This window comes from Fusarium mangiferae (assembly GCF_900044065.1).
Source record: "Fusarium mangiferae strain MRC7560 genome assembly, contig: FMAN_scaffold008, whole genome shotgun sequence".
Lineage (NCBI taxonomy): Eukaryota > Fungi > Ascomycota > Sordariomycetes > Hypocreales > Nectriaceae > Fusarium > Fusarium mangiferae.
In genome coordinates, this window is record NW_024573928.1 from 1524448 (window position 1) to 1541198 (window position 16751).

The 16751-nt window shown below is 48.9% G+C and overlaps 4 protein-coding genes across 4 annotated transcripts; 2 read left to right on the forward strand and 2 right to left on the reverse strand.

Annotated features, from left to right (window-relative positions):
• Nucleotides 1-506: 506 nt before the first annotated feature.
• On the reverse strand, nt 507-5028 carry FMAN_11451 (putative FUN12-general translation factor eIF2 homolog; the record flags this gene model as incomplete). The annotated part of the gene is made up of 5 exons (XM_041834264.1): nt 507-2320; nt 2374-2690; nt 2755-3266; nt 3319-4593; nt 4798-5028. 5 exons carry the CDS (start codon nt 5026-5028, stop codon nt 507-509), a joined length of 4149 nt encoding a protein of 1382 aa, XP_041684545.1.
• Nucleotides 5029-9713: 4685 nt separating this feature from the next.
• On the forward strand, nt 9714-11073 carry FMAN_11452 (uncharacterized protein; the record flags this gene model as incomplete). The annotated part of the gene is made up of 3 exons (XM_041834265.1): nt 9714-9942; nt 10000-10161; nt 10220-11073. 3 exons carry the CDS (start codon nt 9714-9716, stop codon nt 11071-11073), a joined length of 1245 nt encoding a protein of 414 aa, XP_041684546.1.
• A 292-nt stretch (nt 11074-11365) lies between these two features.
• Nucleotides 11366-13456, reverse strand: FMAN_11453 (uncharacterized protein; the record flags this gene model as incomplete). Its single annotated transcript, XM_041834266.1, has 3 exons — nt 11366-12505; nt 12555-12949; nt 13003-13456. 3 exons carry the CDS (start codon nt 13454-13456, stop codon nt 11366-11368), a joined length of 1989 nt encoding a protein of 662 aa, XP_041684547.1.
• A 1850-nt stretch (nt 13457-15306) lies between these two features.
• On the forward strand, nt 15307-16205 carry FMAN_11454 (putative HYP2-translation initiation factor eIF5A.1; the record flags this gene model as incomplete). The annotated part of the gene is made up of 4 exons (XM_041834267.1): nt 15307-15330; nt 15579-15845; nt 15949-16081; nt 16135-16205. The coding sequence occupies 4 exons, from the start codon at nt 15307-15309 to the stop codon at nt 16203-16205; spliced, it is 495 nt and encodes a 164-aa protein (XP_041684548.1).
• Between the last annotated feature and the right edge of the window lie 546 nt (nt 16206-16751).

Here is a 16751-nt window from a genome sequence, read left to right on the forward strand (position 1 = left end):
TACCAATTTAGGCGGGGCAATGCTGCGGGCAACCACTGTATCCGTCCTCCAGGGCTTTCCTTTCAGTGGCGAATCTTTAGACTCTTAAATATTGTTCTCGTGACATGTCCAGTCTCTAAAAAGGCGTACGACATGTCTGTCTCGCACGCACTTGTCACTCATTAAATTTTGGTCTGCTCGGTCTGCCCCTCGCAAAAAAGTCACAACGTTTGGCAACGGGTAATTCAAGTCGACCTCAGATGCTCAGTCTAGTTAGTGCGGGGCAATGACAAAAACCCCAGGAATCATGATTATTTTGTGAATGTGCCATATTATGTAAGCCTTCACCAACACGCAAACTTGATGAGATGAAGCCTCAAGCCTTGAGCATAAGATGACCTAGCGTTGTAGGCAGAAGTCAAATTGAGTCATGATCTGACTCATAAATCTGATTATTACCGTCAAGAGTCGTTATTTTATCTATACCATATTAAATGCCCTTCCACGTGATTCGACATGTTCCCAACTCAGATTGCTAGAGCAAGAACATACTCGAGAATCTCATAGCCCAGCTCAATGTACTTCTTTCGTCCTTGAGAGCCAGTCTCCCGGAAACCTTCGGTATATATGCCATCGTCAATCCCGTCCAAATACTCGCAAAACAAATCAATCCCGTCCCCAATCAACACCAGCTTTTCCAGCGCACTCATATCAAGGCAACGTTGCAATAAGTCACCATCGACATGCATCATCTCCTGGGCACGCCGGGGCTCGAGCTCTGGATCCAGATCCATCCCCGGATCGCTGGCCCCGGACGAGCAACTGTTCCGGACGAAGGGGCAAATCTCCTTGTCCTGGTATGCCAAGTTCTGTATCAACCTGAGGAACCGCCAAAGATCTAAACCTATCAATGAAAATTGGTGTAGTGAACCATCAATAGACACTCCCAGTATGTCTGCCTGATCCGCTGTACTAAACAAAGTATTGTATCGTTTTTGGCGGTCAACAGCCGACCAGAAAGGTCGAGTGTGCCCCTTGCGGAATCTCCTGATAGATGTCGGCAAAAGCCCTGCGACGACAACCTCGAACTCTTTATGACGTTGACTCCATGGGATCCAAACTCCTGCAAACCCTGCTTGTGCCGTGGATATAAGACTCACTGGCCACTTACCTGGCTCTTCTTCAGAGTCTCCCATCTCTATCACATGTCCCGTAAACCGAGTCACTCGGTCGCTGTGAATAATAGAAGGGTCACTGCTTTCCGATTCCACGTTCAGGTCAATGACCTGAAGGGAGTGTTGGGCAGTCAAGACGCAGACTTTTGTGCCTTCCACACGCAGGGTTGTGGCTGGAGAATCCAGCCTGAACTGCTTCATAGGTTTGAGCTTTTTCTCCGCGAGGTCCAGGACTTCCCAGTGAAGAACCTTTCCAACACAAAATAGAAGACCCACATCGTCTCCAACGACTGTGTAAATAGGCTCGGCGAAGCCCTTCTTCTTATATCGGGTCCAGAACTGCAGTTTTCTTGTCGGGCAATCGTCGCTCTCAGGCTTGACCGCTGTCACAGACACAATCATCAGTCGACCATGTTGAGTGGTTACGATGATGAACGGAAAATGTTTCCCATCTTTGACATAGGTCCACTCATAGAGACCAAATATCCTGTCGCCTAGATGTCCTAGGCCGGAAATATAATCGGACGGCTGCTTATCCTTGTTCGCTGCCGTTGCGACATTCGCACCACTTTCGGGATCGATAAAGGAGAGTGTCGGGCGATCCTCCTTCAAGTGTGCAACCACCAAGACCTTCCAGGTCTGAGAATAGATGACGCGCATCGGTGTTCCGCCGAGAAGAATGTTGCGAGGAACAGGTCCAACATGCGGCCATATATCAACGAGAAGAACTCGTGTCCCAGATAGTAACATCAGGGACATATGGCGTTCGTATCCAGAAAGGCTGCCTTGAAGGCCAAAGGCTGCATGAACGGGGGGTGATGACATTGAAGGTTCGTTCGAGTCGGTTGCCCAGATTCGGGTCTTGGTCTTGAATCTACTACCCTTTGGTGAAAAGTCCGTCATAATGGATAGGATGTTGTCACAGCATGTGAAAAAGGCCTGCTTTCCACCAAAGAGGCTAGATGCCGGGAATACATTGGTTGGTGAAATGCCAATCTGTTCAATTGAATGTGAGTAATGCGCAATATCCTCTCCTGCTATCAGGATCGTCACAAGATGACCGCTTCTCGTGCCAAGCACCAAGATGACCTCCTCAGCGGTATCATGGATGGCTAACACACTTGTATATGCCTCCATATGAGAGTGGCCTTTTTGGTCAGGAGTAACTGCGGGTACTTCAGCAAACTCATTCTTTATCAACAGCCAACATCAGACTTACCAAGGTCTGGCTGAGGGGCGTTGCTGCTAATTTCAAGGCCAGCCAGCGAGTATATAGTTAAGAGTGGCAACCCTTCCGTAACAGAACCTGCAATGATGTAGGTCTGTGCTGACGTCTTGAAAAGACCAATGCAAGTTATTTCTCCTTTGGCATTAATGGACGTTGAGTGCGTCAGATTCATTTGGTCAACCAGCAATACATCAAGTTGGGAAGCGCTTGCACCATTTGAGGATATCACTACGATATCATCTGTGCAGCACGCATGTTCAGCTAGCAATAGAGGGTTTTCACAGACTTCACCATGATTGTATCGTGAGCTAGACTTCTATTAGCTGCTGTCGCGGAATCAAAGAGAATTAATTCAGGATTGTCAATACTTGCCTCTGTGTAGGTGTAACAAGACACGTGGAGGTCTCACTGACTTGAATTATCACGGTCTGTTCTGTCTGACATGCCGAGATTGTTCGCGACGATGTATCGAACGGACAGGCCTCTGGCGACAGAGCATTCGCATTGCTGAGATCAGCGGGGAAGTGAAGGACATCAGTAGAATGCGGCAGTGACAAAATTACATAGAAGCTTCGCTCTCCTTGGGCCTCAACTGGGAACATCCAGGACTGACGGACATGTTGGTCATGGTCGAACTCAAGGCCAATCCGTGCCTGAATGCCCCATCTCAATTCTGTCAAACTCGACCGGGGCCCACGGCCGGACGTGCAGAAGATGCGATCCGACTTCGGTCTTGAGTTTGATGATACCTTGCGTTTCGTCGAAAGATCTTTCCTCCTGCTATCACTCCTCCAGGAGAGATTGTTATCTGTCGTGACCAAATCGACCACAGGAGACCAATTGGGAATGATGCTGACTTGTTGGGGATCTTTGCGAGGGATAAGCTGCGGAAATCGGATGTTAGCTGAGGCTAAGATACAAAGAGACAATGCGAACCACCTTCCAGATTCCACCTGGACCAGAGTCGCCGCCAGTTATCAAAACATCCGAGAAGACATCATAAGCTGTAGTGAAAGCGGTTGTGATATTGGCGCTGATGGTTCCGAGAGTCATAACTGTTGGAACTAGATCTCGCGAATCGATCTCAATATGTGCAATAACGCCATCTTCGCGAGCCAGATAAATGACATCCATCTTCTCCAGGTATATGTTAATCCTAAAGGGTCGCGCCCAGGTGGTCCAGAGCGGTTCGGCAGCTCCATGATGCAACTTAGTCTGTTGAGGGGAGTGTGTTTCCAAGGTATCGAACGACGTCTGCCCTGTGAATGCGTTCTTTACTATGCCAATCGAGTGTTCTGAAACTGCCAAGAAGGCAGTATTGACTTTGAGGGGAATGATCATGAGAGGCATTCGGTGCTCTTTTGGCAGTGGTGTCCCTTTCTCTGACCGAAATACTGCGGTAAGTTCGTCGCCAAGCTCCCAGTCGTAGACGACCATGCGAGACACGTGAGCCTGCTTACTCACTTCGCGTCTAACAATGATCAACAGGAGAATGATATGGTAATCGTCTTCCGGTCGTGGATATAAGAACTCCATTTTGTGTATGACGCCCTGCGTTATTCGAACGCGGGTAGACTTGACAGGCTTCAAGGATCCGCCGTCCTCATATTGAGATTTCATATGGGACAGCGACTCTAGCTCGTAGACAATGAATCCACCTTCAGCGGATCCAGCAGACATATATCGCGACGAGGGGTCAATGGACAGGTGATACCCCAAGAACTGTAGATTTCTGGGGCTCTCAAACGTGGTGGTTTCAAAGCGCAGTGTCCCATCGAAAAGCTCTTGAATGAAGAGGAAAACGGCATCACCAGTCTCGAGCATTAGGACCAGTAGCTGTGGTGGTAGTGCACGCTTTTCTTTGGCCTCTTTGGCCCCTTTTCCTTCTTCGCCTTCGCTGGCTTGTTTGGTTTCTTTGGCTTCTTTGGCTTCTTTGGCTTCTTTGGCTTCTTTGGCTTCTTTGGCTTCTTTGGCTTCTTTGGCTTCTTTGGCTTCTTTGGCTTCTTTGGCTTCGCTCGCCTCTGCGACATCTTTCATAGGAACATCAGCGCCTTCGGTCTTGGTTGAAGCAGCGGCTGCGTCAGGGATGTCTCCCTTGGGCGGACCTCCCAGAACTATCGCATTTCGGATTCGTGTACCAAAGTCAGCTTTTCGTATAACCTCATGCACTTGTCCGTCATCGCGGAGTTCGCTGATTTGGACGAAGCGATCCTAGGCTAGTTAGCAACAACTCAGCATTTGGACAAAGGCTTTGAGGAGCAACGTCAAGCTCAAGCCCCGACATTTATGGACAAGTAACCCAGAAAAGGCGTAATTCCGTGGCATCTCAAATCACAGTCTAAATGGCCACGGGCAGGGATGACGCCAGCATATGGGGCTTGGATACGAAGGTTGTGGAAGAAACAGCAGACTTACGCCAATGAATGCGATATCGTTGTGAGAGCGCGATCGTAAGCAAGCTGGGAGGATCCAATGAACGACAGGGCTCTCAATGACAGTCCTAGAGAGTATTCCACACTCAGGTGCCTTGAGACTTGAATCTGAGGCAGCTTTGGGCGTGGTCGAGGAGGCGTTCAAAGCATCTTGAAAGTTAACGGTCTGCGTCACCCACTCGCCATCTCTAAGAACGCTGCTCTGAAAAGCCATTCTGTCCGCTTCATGGCATTAGAAATTGAGTTATAGGTGGCGGATGATGTCCCAAGGGCGGGAGTGATGGTTGCAGGAGGTTGTCAAAACGATGGAGCGAAGGATATCACGCGGGACATTGGTGACGTTTCAGTGATAGCTAATATGCCGAGTCGAAGTACAATCAGGTAAGAGGGGCCAGATTATCGAGAAATCAAGCATTGAACGGACTCAAGCGCCAGGTGCCTCGCTACTGCATGTACTGACTGTGCTGTACAATATTGGTCTGTTGTTGTTGGTGCTGGCGTTGTCCAGTGGAGAAAGATGCGCGACGGTCCAACACCAATGTGAGGCCGCCTGATTAACGCCTAACAGCAGTTTTCCTGGTTTCGACAATGACGATTTAGCTGCAGAAGACTGCGTGTCATGGAAGAGGGGGTCGATGAACAAGCTTGAACAAAGTCTCAACCTCTATTAGGCAGTGGGCTAGCTGCGATATAAGAAGTTTTTGTATCTGATACCTGAAGGTTGGAATCCAGGTGGAAGAAGACTTCGGGTGGAAGAGAAGCTAAGGAAGTCGTCCAGGGCTAAGTGAGCTTGCTCGATCTGTGATACAGTATTTATCGAAAGCGCGAATATTTTGAGCTCTGAAAAGATACCGGAGAAACTAACAATCAAGGGTGATAGAGAGACGACCAAATCTTGTTTGTGAGGTAAAAAAAAAAGAAGAAGAAGAAGAGGAAGAAGAAAAAATCGAGCTGTCAAGGTTTGTATGTGTGTGTGTTTTTGGAGACACCGCGGAGATTAGAATGAGGTGTGAGTTGTTCCAAGGATGGATCGATCATTGATCAGGTCAGGGCAGCGTGTTAGACAGAAGCCCTATTCGTTTAGTGCTTGGCACTTATAGCCAAGGACTGGTGAATCAATCTTGGGACTTGAATTGAAATGAGAGCCACCATGGGGCGTGGAGTCGGTATAAGAATCAGACTGGTCTGAGAGGGAGATAGAGAGTCAGACAGAGAGAGATTCGAGGCGAGGCGTGTGAGGCTCCACGGGAATCAAAGTTTAAGAAGCGACATGGAAGCCCGAGGTCCACTCCACTTGATTGCCCTCCACTTCCATTTTTGCCGTAAAGATCTCGAGCGGCGGATAGATTTTTAGCGCCAGTCGGGTCCCTGCAAGATTCCGTCTGTGTAACGAGTGACACAAAAGAATCATGGTCCCCAGCACTAAAAAGGTCAAATTCAAATGCTCGACGCGCCATGAATCCTTGTTCACCTGCAAGTTGCCTTGAGTGATGATAGCTGGACAACCCGGTTTCACCCTAGGTACTAAGGTACCTTGCGTATACTACCTATGGAACCAGGCCAGCAACTTCAAGCAACATCGTAAGATTGCCCATAGTATCTAACTCAGAATTGCCCTGGAACACCAATTGCCTCCGTGACAAAGGCCAGGTAGTCCAAGGTAACTCCCATGAAAACTCTAGTACCTTGAGTCGGCAAGGTGCCTACCAACCTTCTACCTGTCTGCTTTAGTCTGTATCGTAGTGTGCAACCAACAGGTAGGTGTGCTTGGAGGCTCCTCCATTCACTGCGATTGAGAAGAATCTTCCGCCTGAGTACTCCGTAGAGGGCTGCTTCGTGGAACCCCCACTAAGGTTTGATAATCCCTCTCCGAGAACCAATCTCGACTACTATTCAGCCAAAGAAGAAACCATTTTTGTACATACGTACATATACCTACATATACAGCACATGTTCAACCCTAGATCCCTGTACATAACGTACCATCTTCGTCAATGATGACGATCTGATACCCGACATCGCAGGGAAGAGCCTTTGATCTCGACAGACTGGTGAAGAATCCTCGAACTTCGGCCGATCCCTGTTATTTCACAAGGACAGCCACACATTCTTGAGAAAGCATCCATGAAGCACGACCCTGGAGTTTGGTATGCAGCAGAATTGGTAGTCGGCCAAGGCTCATCAGCTCGGTTCTGATGAGCACCCGAGCAAAACTCCGCAAGAGGCGACCGAGAACCAGGGGGTCGGTAACTCGAGCGGCTCTTCTTAGGTCAAACGGGTGCCAACCACACCTCATGTGGTTGGCTGTCGACTCACATCGGCATTTGTGTTGCGTTGCGTTGCGTTGTGTTGTGTTGCAGTCCGATTCTTAGAGGAAGTTGCTCTCCGAATTACGTACTACGTATAAGAAATCACGGATAACTAATTTAGGGGATGCACTATTTCGACTATCTTTCTTGTCAGCTTCGTCATTTCCTACCGATCGACTAGTAGAAAAACTAGTTCTAGCTGAGCTTCTTGAGCTGGGCCGACCACAGACAACCTAGTCTAGTACATGGGACTTCGCTCCGATTCAACCAACGGCATATCACATTCTCATCCTGAGCGGCTCTTGACATTCCCGAAACCATTAATAAATCATCTAGAAGAACGACTGTGGGAATTCCAGCAGCCATTAGGCCGAGCCTGGACCAGCCAAGTGTCTCAGCTTCCGTCCCTTTCCTTTTGTCACCTCCATCCTCACACGAGACACAGAGTATGCCCTTCTGCCTTTTTGGTCACACCGACTTGAATTAGTCGCCTAAGGATCAAGTGGGCACGAACTCAGTCACAATGACGCTTAGCCAGTCAATCGATCAAATGGCTTTGTGCTTTTCTTTATTAATGCCGTTTGATCTACAAAGAGGTCTCAGCATTCGGGGACCTTCGACTGTATCTCGAGAACGAACCTATTCTTGGGCTTTTGCCATCGCTAAACCAGCCACAGTCTTTCTCTTGGCACTCCGGCACCAATTGCAATTACTACCCCAATTCGCAGATCTCCTATCATGGGGATTATAGAAGCTTGCAATATGCTCTAAGTGATGAAAAGATTTAGGTAAGTCTTGCATGAATTTAATGTTCTTGTAGACTTGCTTATTTTATCATCGCAGCTAAATGTCCAAAAGCCTTCTTGCTCCCCAGCTACCTAGTACCTTATTAGGCTAGTCGCCATCAGCTCTCAAAATCCAAACTTAAGCTGTACTAGTGGGACTGATCTGAGCAAGGATTTGTGATCCACTCCATTTTCTCCCCACGGCACTAGATTCGACACTTCTACGCGTACTACGGACACTTCAATCATCAACTCCACTCCAGAGCTAGGGAAAGCTCCAAGCTGACAACTACTGCAGCAGATGACTCGAGTTTGGGTTTTGGTCTTGAGACTATCACAGCTCGCGCGAGTCAATCTTTGTCTATAGCTCCCGGGGAAGTTGTTTTCATGCCGGCTCTGTAAAATGTGGCTCACAATGGTTTGTACCTCGAACACGACATGTCAGTTACACCAAGCCGTTGTCGGAGACTTCCAGATCCCTTTCGCCATGCTATGGCCAGCATCTAACGGGTGACTGTTCCGTGCATATCTTCACTCTGTTAATGATGGCCCTACATGGCAAACAAAAACGATTACCAAGCTGATTACCAAACTGATTACCAAATGCAGTTCTAGAAACGACATTTGCTAGTGCGGCCATAATACAAAAATTGCTATGTCTAGGTATTCGGGTCTTTGTTAGTTGATAATCAGAACTTGCCATTCACCGTCTCGGACAGTCCATGGCCATAAAAAATAACTAATAAGCATCACCAAACTTGCCATCGGGAAATTAATGCAGCAGCATGGCAACGCCAACCAGGTCAAGAGTGAATGCTGTAGACGACTGCATCCCCAAACTGTCAAAACAATCGATCCAATGAGCAGTCCGCTGTGCCATGTCTTGACCTGATCGAGACTGAAGCTTGATGTCTGATTGTCCATGGTCACAGGGTGTGGAGGTGACGTTAGTCAAGGAGCCTGAACAACCATGTGCGATACAAGCAGAACGAATGATAATGGTGATGGCAAGCCGTATCCACATTGCTAAACCAAGAAGCAAAAAGACTTCGAACGAGAATATACATAGAATAGAGAAGCAAGTGTGCCAAAAGTAAGTACCTAGGTATGGCTTGGCTGCCCTCGCCGCTATCAACTATCTAGACTACTAACCTACCTACCTAGGTAGGCAGGTGGGTTGCAAATTAACCGGCACACGAAAGCTCTCTCACCATATAAGAATCTCCGTAGTGACAAAAAATCACTAGATCAGTGATAGGAGATCTCTCTATCGGGTATTTCTGTCAGGCTTAATCGGTGTGTCGGTTTTTTTGCGACCCACCTGGTAGGTACCTTAACTGAATGGTGGATGTGATTTCAAATCTAGGTACCCACTACTGGGGGTGGTTAGAGTGGGTACATGGCCCCTAACTCTGTATCAAATCTGAATGAATCAGACCTTGGGTCATCCAAACAGGGATCAACTTTACTTACGGTCCTATCAGCAAAGCAACTCTCATACCTCTCATGACTTACGCTTGCACTATAATCTTCATCCACCAAGTGACACGAATCACCCGCCACAAGTCCCTTGCGACACAAACATTATCGGCAACAAGACAGCAGAAGAGTCATAAACTTGAACAAATAGGCTTTTCAGGAGCTAGCAAGGGAACAAGAACAAGTTGTTCTGTTTCTGAGCTGGTAGGTTCCCTCAACCTTGGCCATGGCAAGACTCGCCACTTGATACTATCCCTTCTCATCGATTCGCTTCGTTACATCCCCCATTTCAGATTGCTTGTTTTTTTCTGTCTATCGAGCCAGTCATGGATAATCCGGCGGATAGCGATAATAAGTCGCCCTTGTCTTTCAGTCGCACCAGCAGCAATACCAATGCCAGCATCAACATAGAGACATCGCAGGAACCGGACATGCTATCTCATCCTAAAGCTGCAGATATCATCGAAGCATGCGAATGGAGAGACATTGGCCGTCTCCGGTCGCTAGCTGAAGCTCATGGTGGATTCCTGTCGGATGCATTGCGAAGACAAGCATGTTCGTTGTTACCGTCCGTGTATACACCCCGTTTCATTGACTGACACCATCTCACAGGGCCCATCTTACTAGGTCTTGATGCTCCCTCTGACGAAAAGGATGACCATGATCTTGCTTTGCCTCAAGAAGAATCCAACGCATGGAAGCAATTMCCCCGCCATAGAGACGAGGATCAGGTCCAGCTCGATGTCAATCGCTCGTTCATCTATTACCCAGCCAGTATTTCTCAATTCCTACTTGCCCCCCCAAGACGTCGCGAGAGCTAATGCAGTACCAGACCAATCCGACGCAGAGCTGAGTCTCCGCAAGTCAGAACTCTCATCTCTCATCACCGAGGTCCTACGTCGTTACCCTTATCTGTGCTACTTCCAGGGCTACCACGACATCTCTCAGGTTCTACTGCTGGTGCTGGCACCAACATGGAGAGCTCGTGTTCTCGCGCGCCTATCCGTCCTGAGGATACGGGACTTTATGTTGCCCAGTTTTGGGCCAACAACCGCTCAACTCCGTCTTCTGCCGGACATTCTCCATGCTGCTGATCCCAAGCTCCGACGGCATCTTGCAGGTGTTGAGCCCTTCTATGCCTTAGCCGGAACCCTGACCATGTATGCCCACAACATCGAGACCTATCAAGACATCGCCAGATTGTTCGACGTCTTCCTAGCCCGGGAGCCTGTATTCACAGTCTACGTGTTTGCGCAGATCATTCTTGACCGTCGAAATGAGATCTTCGAGATAGACGAGCCTGATATGCTGCATGTCATTTTGGGCAAGGTCCCAACAAAAATGGATCTGGACGAGCTTATTATAAAATCAGCCGCCCTCTTTGGGCAGCATCCTCCTGAGACTCTTAGCTACTGGCGACACATCTCTAATTTTAGTGCTCTAAAGACAGCCCGGGATATCGAAACCTGTGCGAAACAGACCATGGAAGAGGGCTCAGAGCTTTTCAAGAAGCAGGTCAATGAGCTTCATTGGCAAGAAATGTGGGATCACATCAAGTCGGTCCTCTGGCGTTACCGCCGCCCAGCCAAGACCGTTGGTATGGCTCTTGTTGTGGGAGCCTTGGCTTTCTACCTTCGCCGCAATCCAATACTCGTCCATCGCATTGCCTCATTCTTCTCTCCATAGACACCAAAGTCCCCACCCGCAAGATAATTGCTCAGATAAATTGCTCAAGGTCGGCATATTGGTTATAAAAGTTGGCAGATGAAATGTTTTACCCCACGCTAGAATGGCATAGATAACACTTTGTTTGTTCAAAGCTCTGTTTAGCAACAAGACCCGTAGATGATTTCACCGAGACGCCATGCAAAAGAAATATACACTAGTTACACCCAAGGGAAGACATGAGAATGCACTATTTTCCCGTGGATTACCCCTCTTGTTTCCCAACAATTTTGTATCCAGATGAGCCACTTTTCTAGGACGTCTCTTGGTACTGAGTCTTCAGTTCTTCGAAATGCCCCTGCTGCTCATCAGCAAGCTTACCGTTCGCATCGCTGATAATGGTGAGGATAAGTGAGTAGTTGTTATACAAGAAGCGCCCGCTCTTACGCTTGTCACCGAAGAGCTCAGCTTGGCGAGTAAGAAAGGTCTCAACTTCGGAGCGCAAGCGGCGCAGGCTGGACACAACAGGTTCGTCATCACCGGCATCAGTGCTGAGGGCCAATAAGCCGTGCAACAGCTGCCCGAAACGCTGGGTCACAACATGAGGTGCCGCAGAGAGTTTAGCGACTTCGGTGCGGCTCGGTTTGGCGGGCACAGCATTGCTGAGGTGGCGCACAGAATCGCAGTGACGATCCATTATGACCTGAAGACGGGGCCACAGGAGCATGGTCGTAGCATTGATGTAGCCATCCACAGCAGGGACCTTTCGGCGCTGGAGCTCAAAAGCAAAATGCTGGTTCAGCCGGATACAAAGAAGTAGGCCAAGCGCGTCGTATGTCTCCCCTATCAGAGTCTTGGAAAGTGTTCTGCCGAGTTCGAAGGTAGCCTGGAAGACATAGTCAAAGTTCTTCGAAATCTGGCTGTAGGACAATGCGGGAGAGAAAAAGGTGGCCATGAACGTGTATTCCGCCGTGGCATTGTCAATAAGTGCCAGGTTGAAGTTGCGGAAGGGTACTTCGAGGTAGTGAGTCGATTGGTCTTCTTCGGCGAGATATGAGGAGAGTGCCGCTTGATTGTTAGTTTTCAGATGATCAATGCGCCGGCCAAGGTTAAATGCATCATGAGGAGGCCCTGGTGCCCTGTTGCTCGAAAGAACAGTAGCCTTGCGGGTTGCATCTTCGTGGCCAAGAGCGTCGTTCTTGTCTAATATGTGAAGCCTGATTTTCCCGAGAGCCTTCTCATACCGGGAAAACTGATTAAGGTAGTACCACCGCATAGTGTTCATATATGCAAGGGCGATCTCATTTGCGAGAGTCGGATGGTGTTTGTGCAGGAATGTGTAAAGATCCTTGTATCGAAGGAAACTTTGTTGCTGAATAATTTGGGCATTGATATGCGGTGAACGCAGTGCTTTGATCTGAGCCACGATGAAGTCTCGTATGCGCTCGATTGCCTGAAGAGTTAGTTGAAGTTCTGACAAGAGCATGGCAGAGTGCAGATACCTTGAAAGTGAGCTTGTCAAGAATCGGTTCGAGGTCCTTTGCCGCATTACTAGTTTGAGTTTCGGACTTCTTTTTAAATAGAGTCGACCTGCGATCCAGTTCGGCGAGCATCTTTGCCCACGTCTCATCGATGTGCCCCTCAGAGATCTTAGAGATAACTTCGGGCGGCAAGCTTAGCTCTTCTACCAGAGGCCCCAGTGCCTTCTCAACTTGCTTCCGGTTTTCCAATCTTCTATTCAAGGCTGTCGATCGGGTTTGCAAAGACTCGATGTCTGCGGATACCAGGGCAAGGTCGTTACGGAAGTTGGCAAGGCTGATTTCAACTGAATTGAGTACATCGTCACATGCTTCAATCGATCGGTGAAGATCTTCGAGTTTGGTTCTATCATTCTCGCCTATGATATGTTAATTATAGGGGTCAAAAGGGCATATGTTGCGATAAACGGACTCTCTTCTGCCGTTTTTGGCTTGCGGTTGCTGGTTGTGATTGTATCAGGAGGTTCGGACGTGGCAAGCTCCTTTAATGACAATCCCCCAAATACGGCCTCGAAGTTGATATCGTCCTCATTAATGGCAGTTTTCTTGTCGTCTTGTTCGCGGTCGCTCGAAAAGCCTGCTAGCAAAGTCTCTAGCACCTCCAAAGAATCAGATCCCGTGTCTATTGTTGAGGCCTGCCTCAAGTTGGAACCATTAGGCCTTCGCGAAGACGAAAGGAGTGAGATGGTGGAATCATTGGATACGAGTGATAGCGAGGAGCCTCGCGGAGAAATCCCAGGACGCTGAGATGTGACATATGGGCTCAGAGTGCTCGAAGTTCTTTTAGGATATACTCTGCCACCGGGTTGAGGCGTAGAGGGTCCAGGACTGCTGGCCGGGCCTCCCGCCAGTCGGTCGAGCCACATGCCGGGAGAGGTAGGACAGTAGCAGAATTCAATATATAAAGATTAATGCGCGGGTTCGAGAGCCGTAGGCAATATCATGGTAATGGTTGTCGAAGTCAAATGCGTTGGTCGATAATGGGCATCAAGCTATTAGTGAAGCTGAGCTGGGCGCAAAAGGGTCAGCTTGGCCAGCTTGCAACGCGAGGCTGTTGACAGCCATGAAATTGAAGGTGTCGAGTGAAAGCTGATTGGACACTTCAATCCGGGGACACTTTAACTCCAGCCTTGTGTGGCTGTGCGGGGCTCTCTCTAGGTAGGTAATTTTGGCAACGACACACAGATCTTGGCCAGCCGATAGTCTGTCTCTCTGTCGGCAAAATGCAAACCCACCCGACCACATCAAAACTACAACCGCCTTGGACAGAAGCATAAGAAGGCACCAGAAGACTATAAAAACACAGCAGTCTGGTATTCGTCCTTATGGTTAGCAGCACGAACCAGGGCCTACTTATGTTCGGCCCCCAGGTCCCCCTTATTATTAGATCGAAAATCGTCCTCAGCAGGAGATGATCTGGCTCGTCTTAGGCTCAAAGCGCCACAGAAGAGCAAACAGTGGAAGAAAGGGTAATGTTGCAGCTTGCACGGCGATGCTTAGGTATGGCTCGAATACCTAGTACCTGCTACCTACGCTATAGGGACTGAGGTAGCAATCGGCCTACCGATATAAAATGTGATGGCTTTTATTGTGCGACACTGCGATCCATGACCATCCATGCCTTGCTCCATGCTTGCAAGAGTTGCTTGCAGTTCACCAAAGCCATTTTGCTGAGACACACAGGTCCCGGGCACCAATGGCCACCTCAGGTTTGAGAGGGGAACCTGGAAGCAAGCCCCCAAATCAAAAACATAGGATGGGTTGCTCCCCGCGTGAGCAGTTGCATTTCAGCCATTGAGTCCTGAGGTTAGCATCAATGACCCCCTGCAGGCTTTGACGCCTTGACGCAGTGATGGCTTGGGAATCTCCGTGTCAGGTTGCTTCTTGAAATGCCTAGAGTGCCCTCGTGACCTTTAGACCACCTCGCTTTCTTTGAGTTCTGTCCGTTGGCAGAGGTTGGAAGTTCAGTCTCAAATTCAATATTCGACCCAGAATAAAAACAAATTCTGACATGTGAATGGCCAGAGCAATGTTTACTCTGTCTTGACCCCGCCACCTCGAGCTTTGCTGAGATGACCGATCGTCAAGGCGGTAACCTAAAGCTGCCATCAATTAACACTTCCTGGTGGCTTCCCGCTCCACCCCGCTCAGTTTTCTTTGCAGCGGAACAGATGCCCTCAAGGCCCTGTAAGCAATAACCCCTCCACTGGTACGGGAACAGAGTTCTGGGAGAGGAGGGGTCGAGTAGCTCACAGGCGAGGGGCAATGTCGAGGGTCCATCTCCATGGACTGGGCTCCCCTCTCGGCCACTGGAAAGAAGGACAAAGGTTGGACGCCTTGAGTGCTTACAGGTTTTACGAGAGCTAAGACTGCCTGTGCTCTTCTTAATTTCTACCTGTGCTAGCTGGGCAAGCTGGGCTATCATATCCACCGGCAGCGTCCGTCCATCCACAGGACCTAAGTAAAAACTACAGCCTGGAAAATAGTGTCCACTGCTACGCCCATTTACACCAATCAAAGACTTTAGGAAAAAAACTTGTCGAGGGCCTCGCACCTTTTTCTTTGCCCCCCATCTCTTTTTTCCGAGTTTGGCCCTCTCCTCCTTCTTCTCTTCTCCATCCCACTATTAAGCACCACTCTCAGCTTTTTTCTTCTCTCCTCCTCAACCTCACTCCTTTCTCTTCAAAGAACTCGACTTCTTGTCAATACCGTCAAAATGGCCGCCCCTAACGATGCTGAGGTGAGTTTGCTTGCTTCTGCTGCTGCCTCTGTCGAATCCCAGGCGCACGCGCCCACGAAATCTTCCCTTGCGCCCATTTTTCGCCTGGAGATTGACACCCCGCATTGTGACCTATGCCCCACGATACAATACTTTGCCATTTGAGTTATTGAATCGAGCTTCACAAACCATGAAAATGGCCATCACCGTCATATTATGTTCATATCTATCAAGAATTTTGCTAATCGCCCCTTTTCACCCTGGCACAGCATGAGATGACCTTCGATTCGGCCGATGCCGGTGCCTCTCTTACCTACCCTATGCAGTGCTCTGCTCTTCGTAAGAACGGTTTCGTCGTGATCAAGAACCGCCCTTGCAAGATCGTCGACATGTCCACCTCCAAGACCGGAAAGCACGGTCACGCCAAGGTCCATCTCGTTGCTACCGACATCTTCACTGGCAAGAAGTACGAGGATCTTTCTCCCTCTACTCACAACATGGACGTCCCCAACGTCTCTCGTCGCGAGTACCAACTGGTGTGTAAACCCTTGCCCCGCTCCAAAAGAGGAACAACCCCTCTCCTCAGAAGAGCAGACCCCCGGTCATTTCCGCCACCAGCTCAACTAACATGTATTCAAGCTCGACATCTCCGACGACGGTTTCCTCTCTCTCATGACCGATGACGGTGACACCAAGGACGATGTCCCCCTTCCCGACAACGAGGTTGGCCAGAAGATCACCAAGCTCTTCAAGGAGGAGGAGAAGGACACCAGTAAGTTGCTTTTGTGGTCTTTAATCGACGAGTTGCCTAATCATGCCTCTCAGACGTTATCGTTCTCACTTCCATGGGCGAGGAGTGCGCCATGGAAGCCAAGGAGGCCCCCAACCAGGGTTAAATCGCCTAACCTTTGATCCGCACCCTCTTTTAAATGGCACTTAGCCTCTGAGCTCCGCATTGAAAGATGATCTGGGCTAGGGATCTTTGCTTTGATGAATGTTTGGCGCATCAATACTCCTGGGCCATGGATTGGGCATTGCGCAGAAGGACTCTATCTGGACAGGATTGCCTGCCGGTTATGATATACGGCAATTCTAAGCACCCGAGCCTCAGGCTCAAAAAAATGTTTTCCTTTGTTCCTAGCTCACACGCTGCACATGCCATCATGTCACGATACGTAGCGGCAATTTTATGAAGAAAAAAAATGGGAGAGCTTTGGAGTTGATCATGATTTGTTGATGTTGAGTGACGTGAATTCTGTAAAGTCGTTGGGCACCGCGGTAACATTTGCTTAATACGGGTGCGTTGCATAGGTAGGTAGGTAGGTACTTAGGACGAGACAGTAAGGTGTTGTAGGTATGGACGAACATGTGTTTGGGTCTAGGTGTGGTACAAACCTGCATTTATTAATACACAATCCAAAAACCACAACCCTGTGAAATGA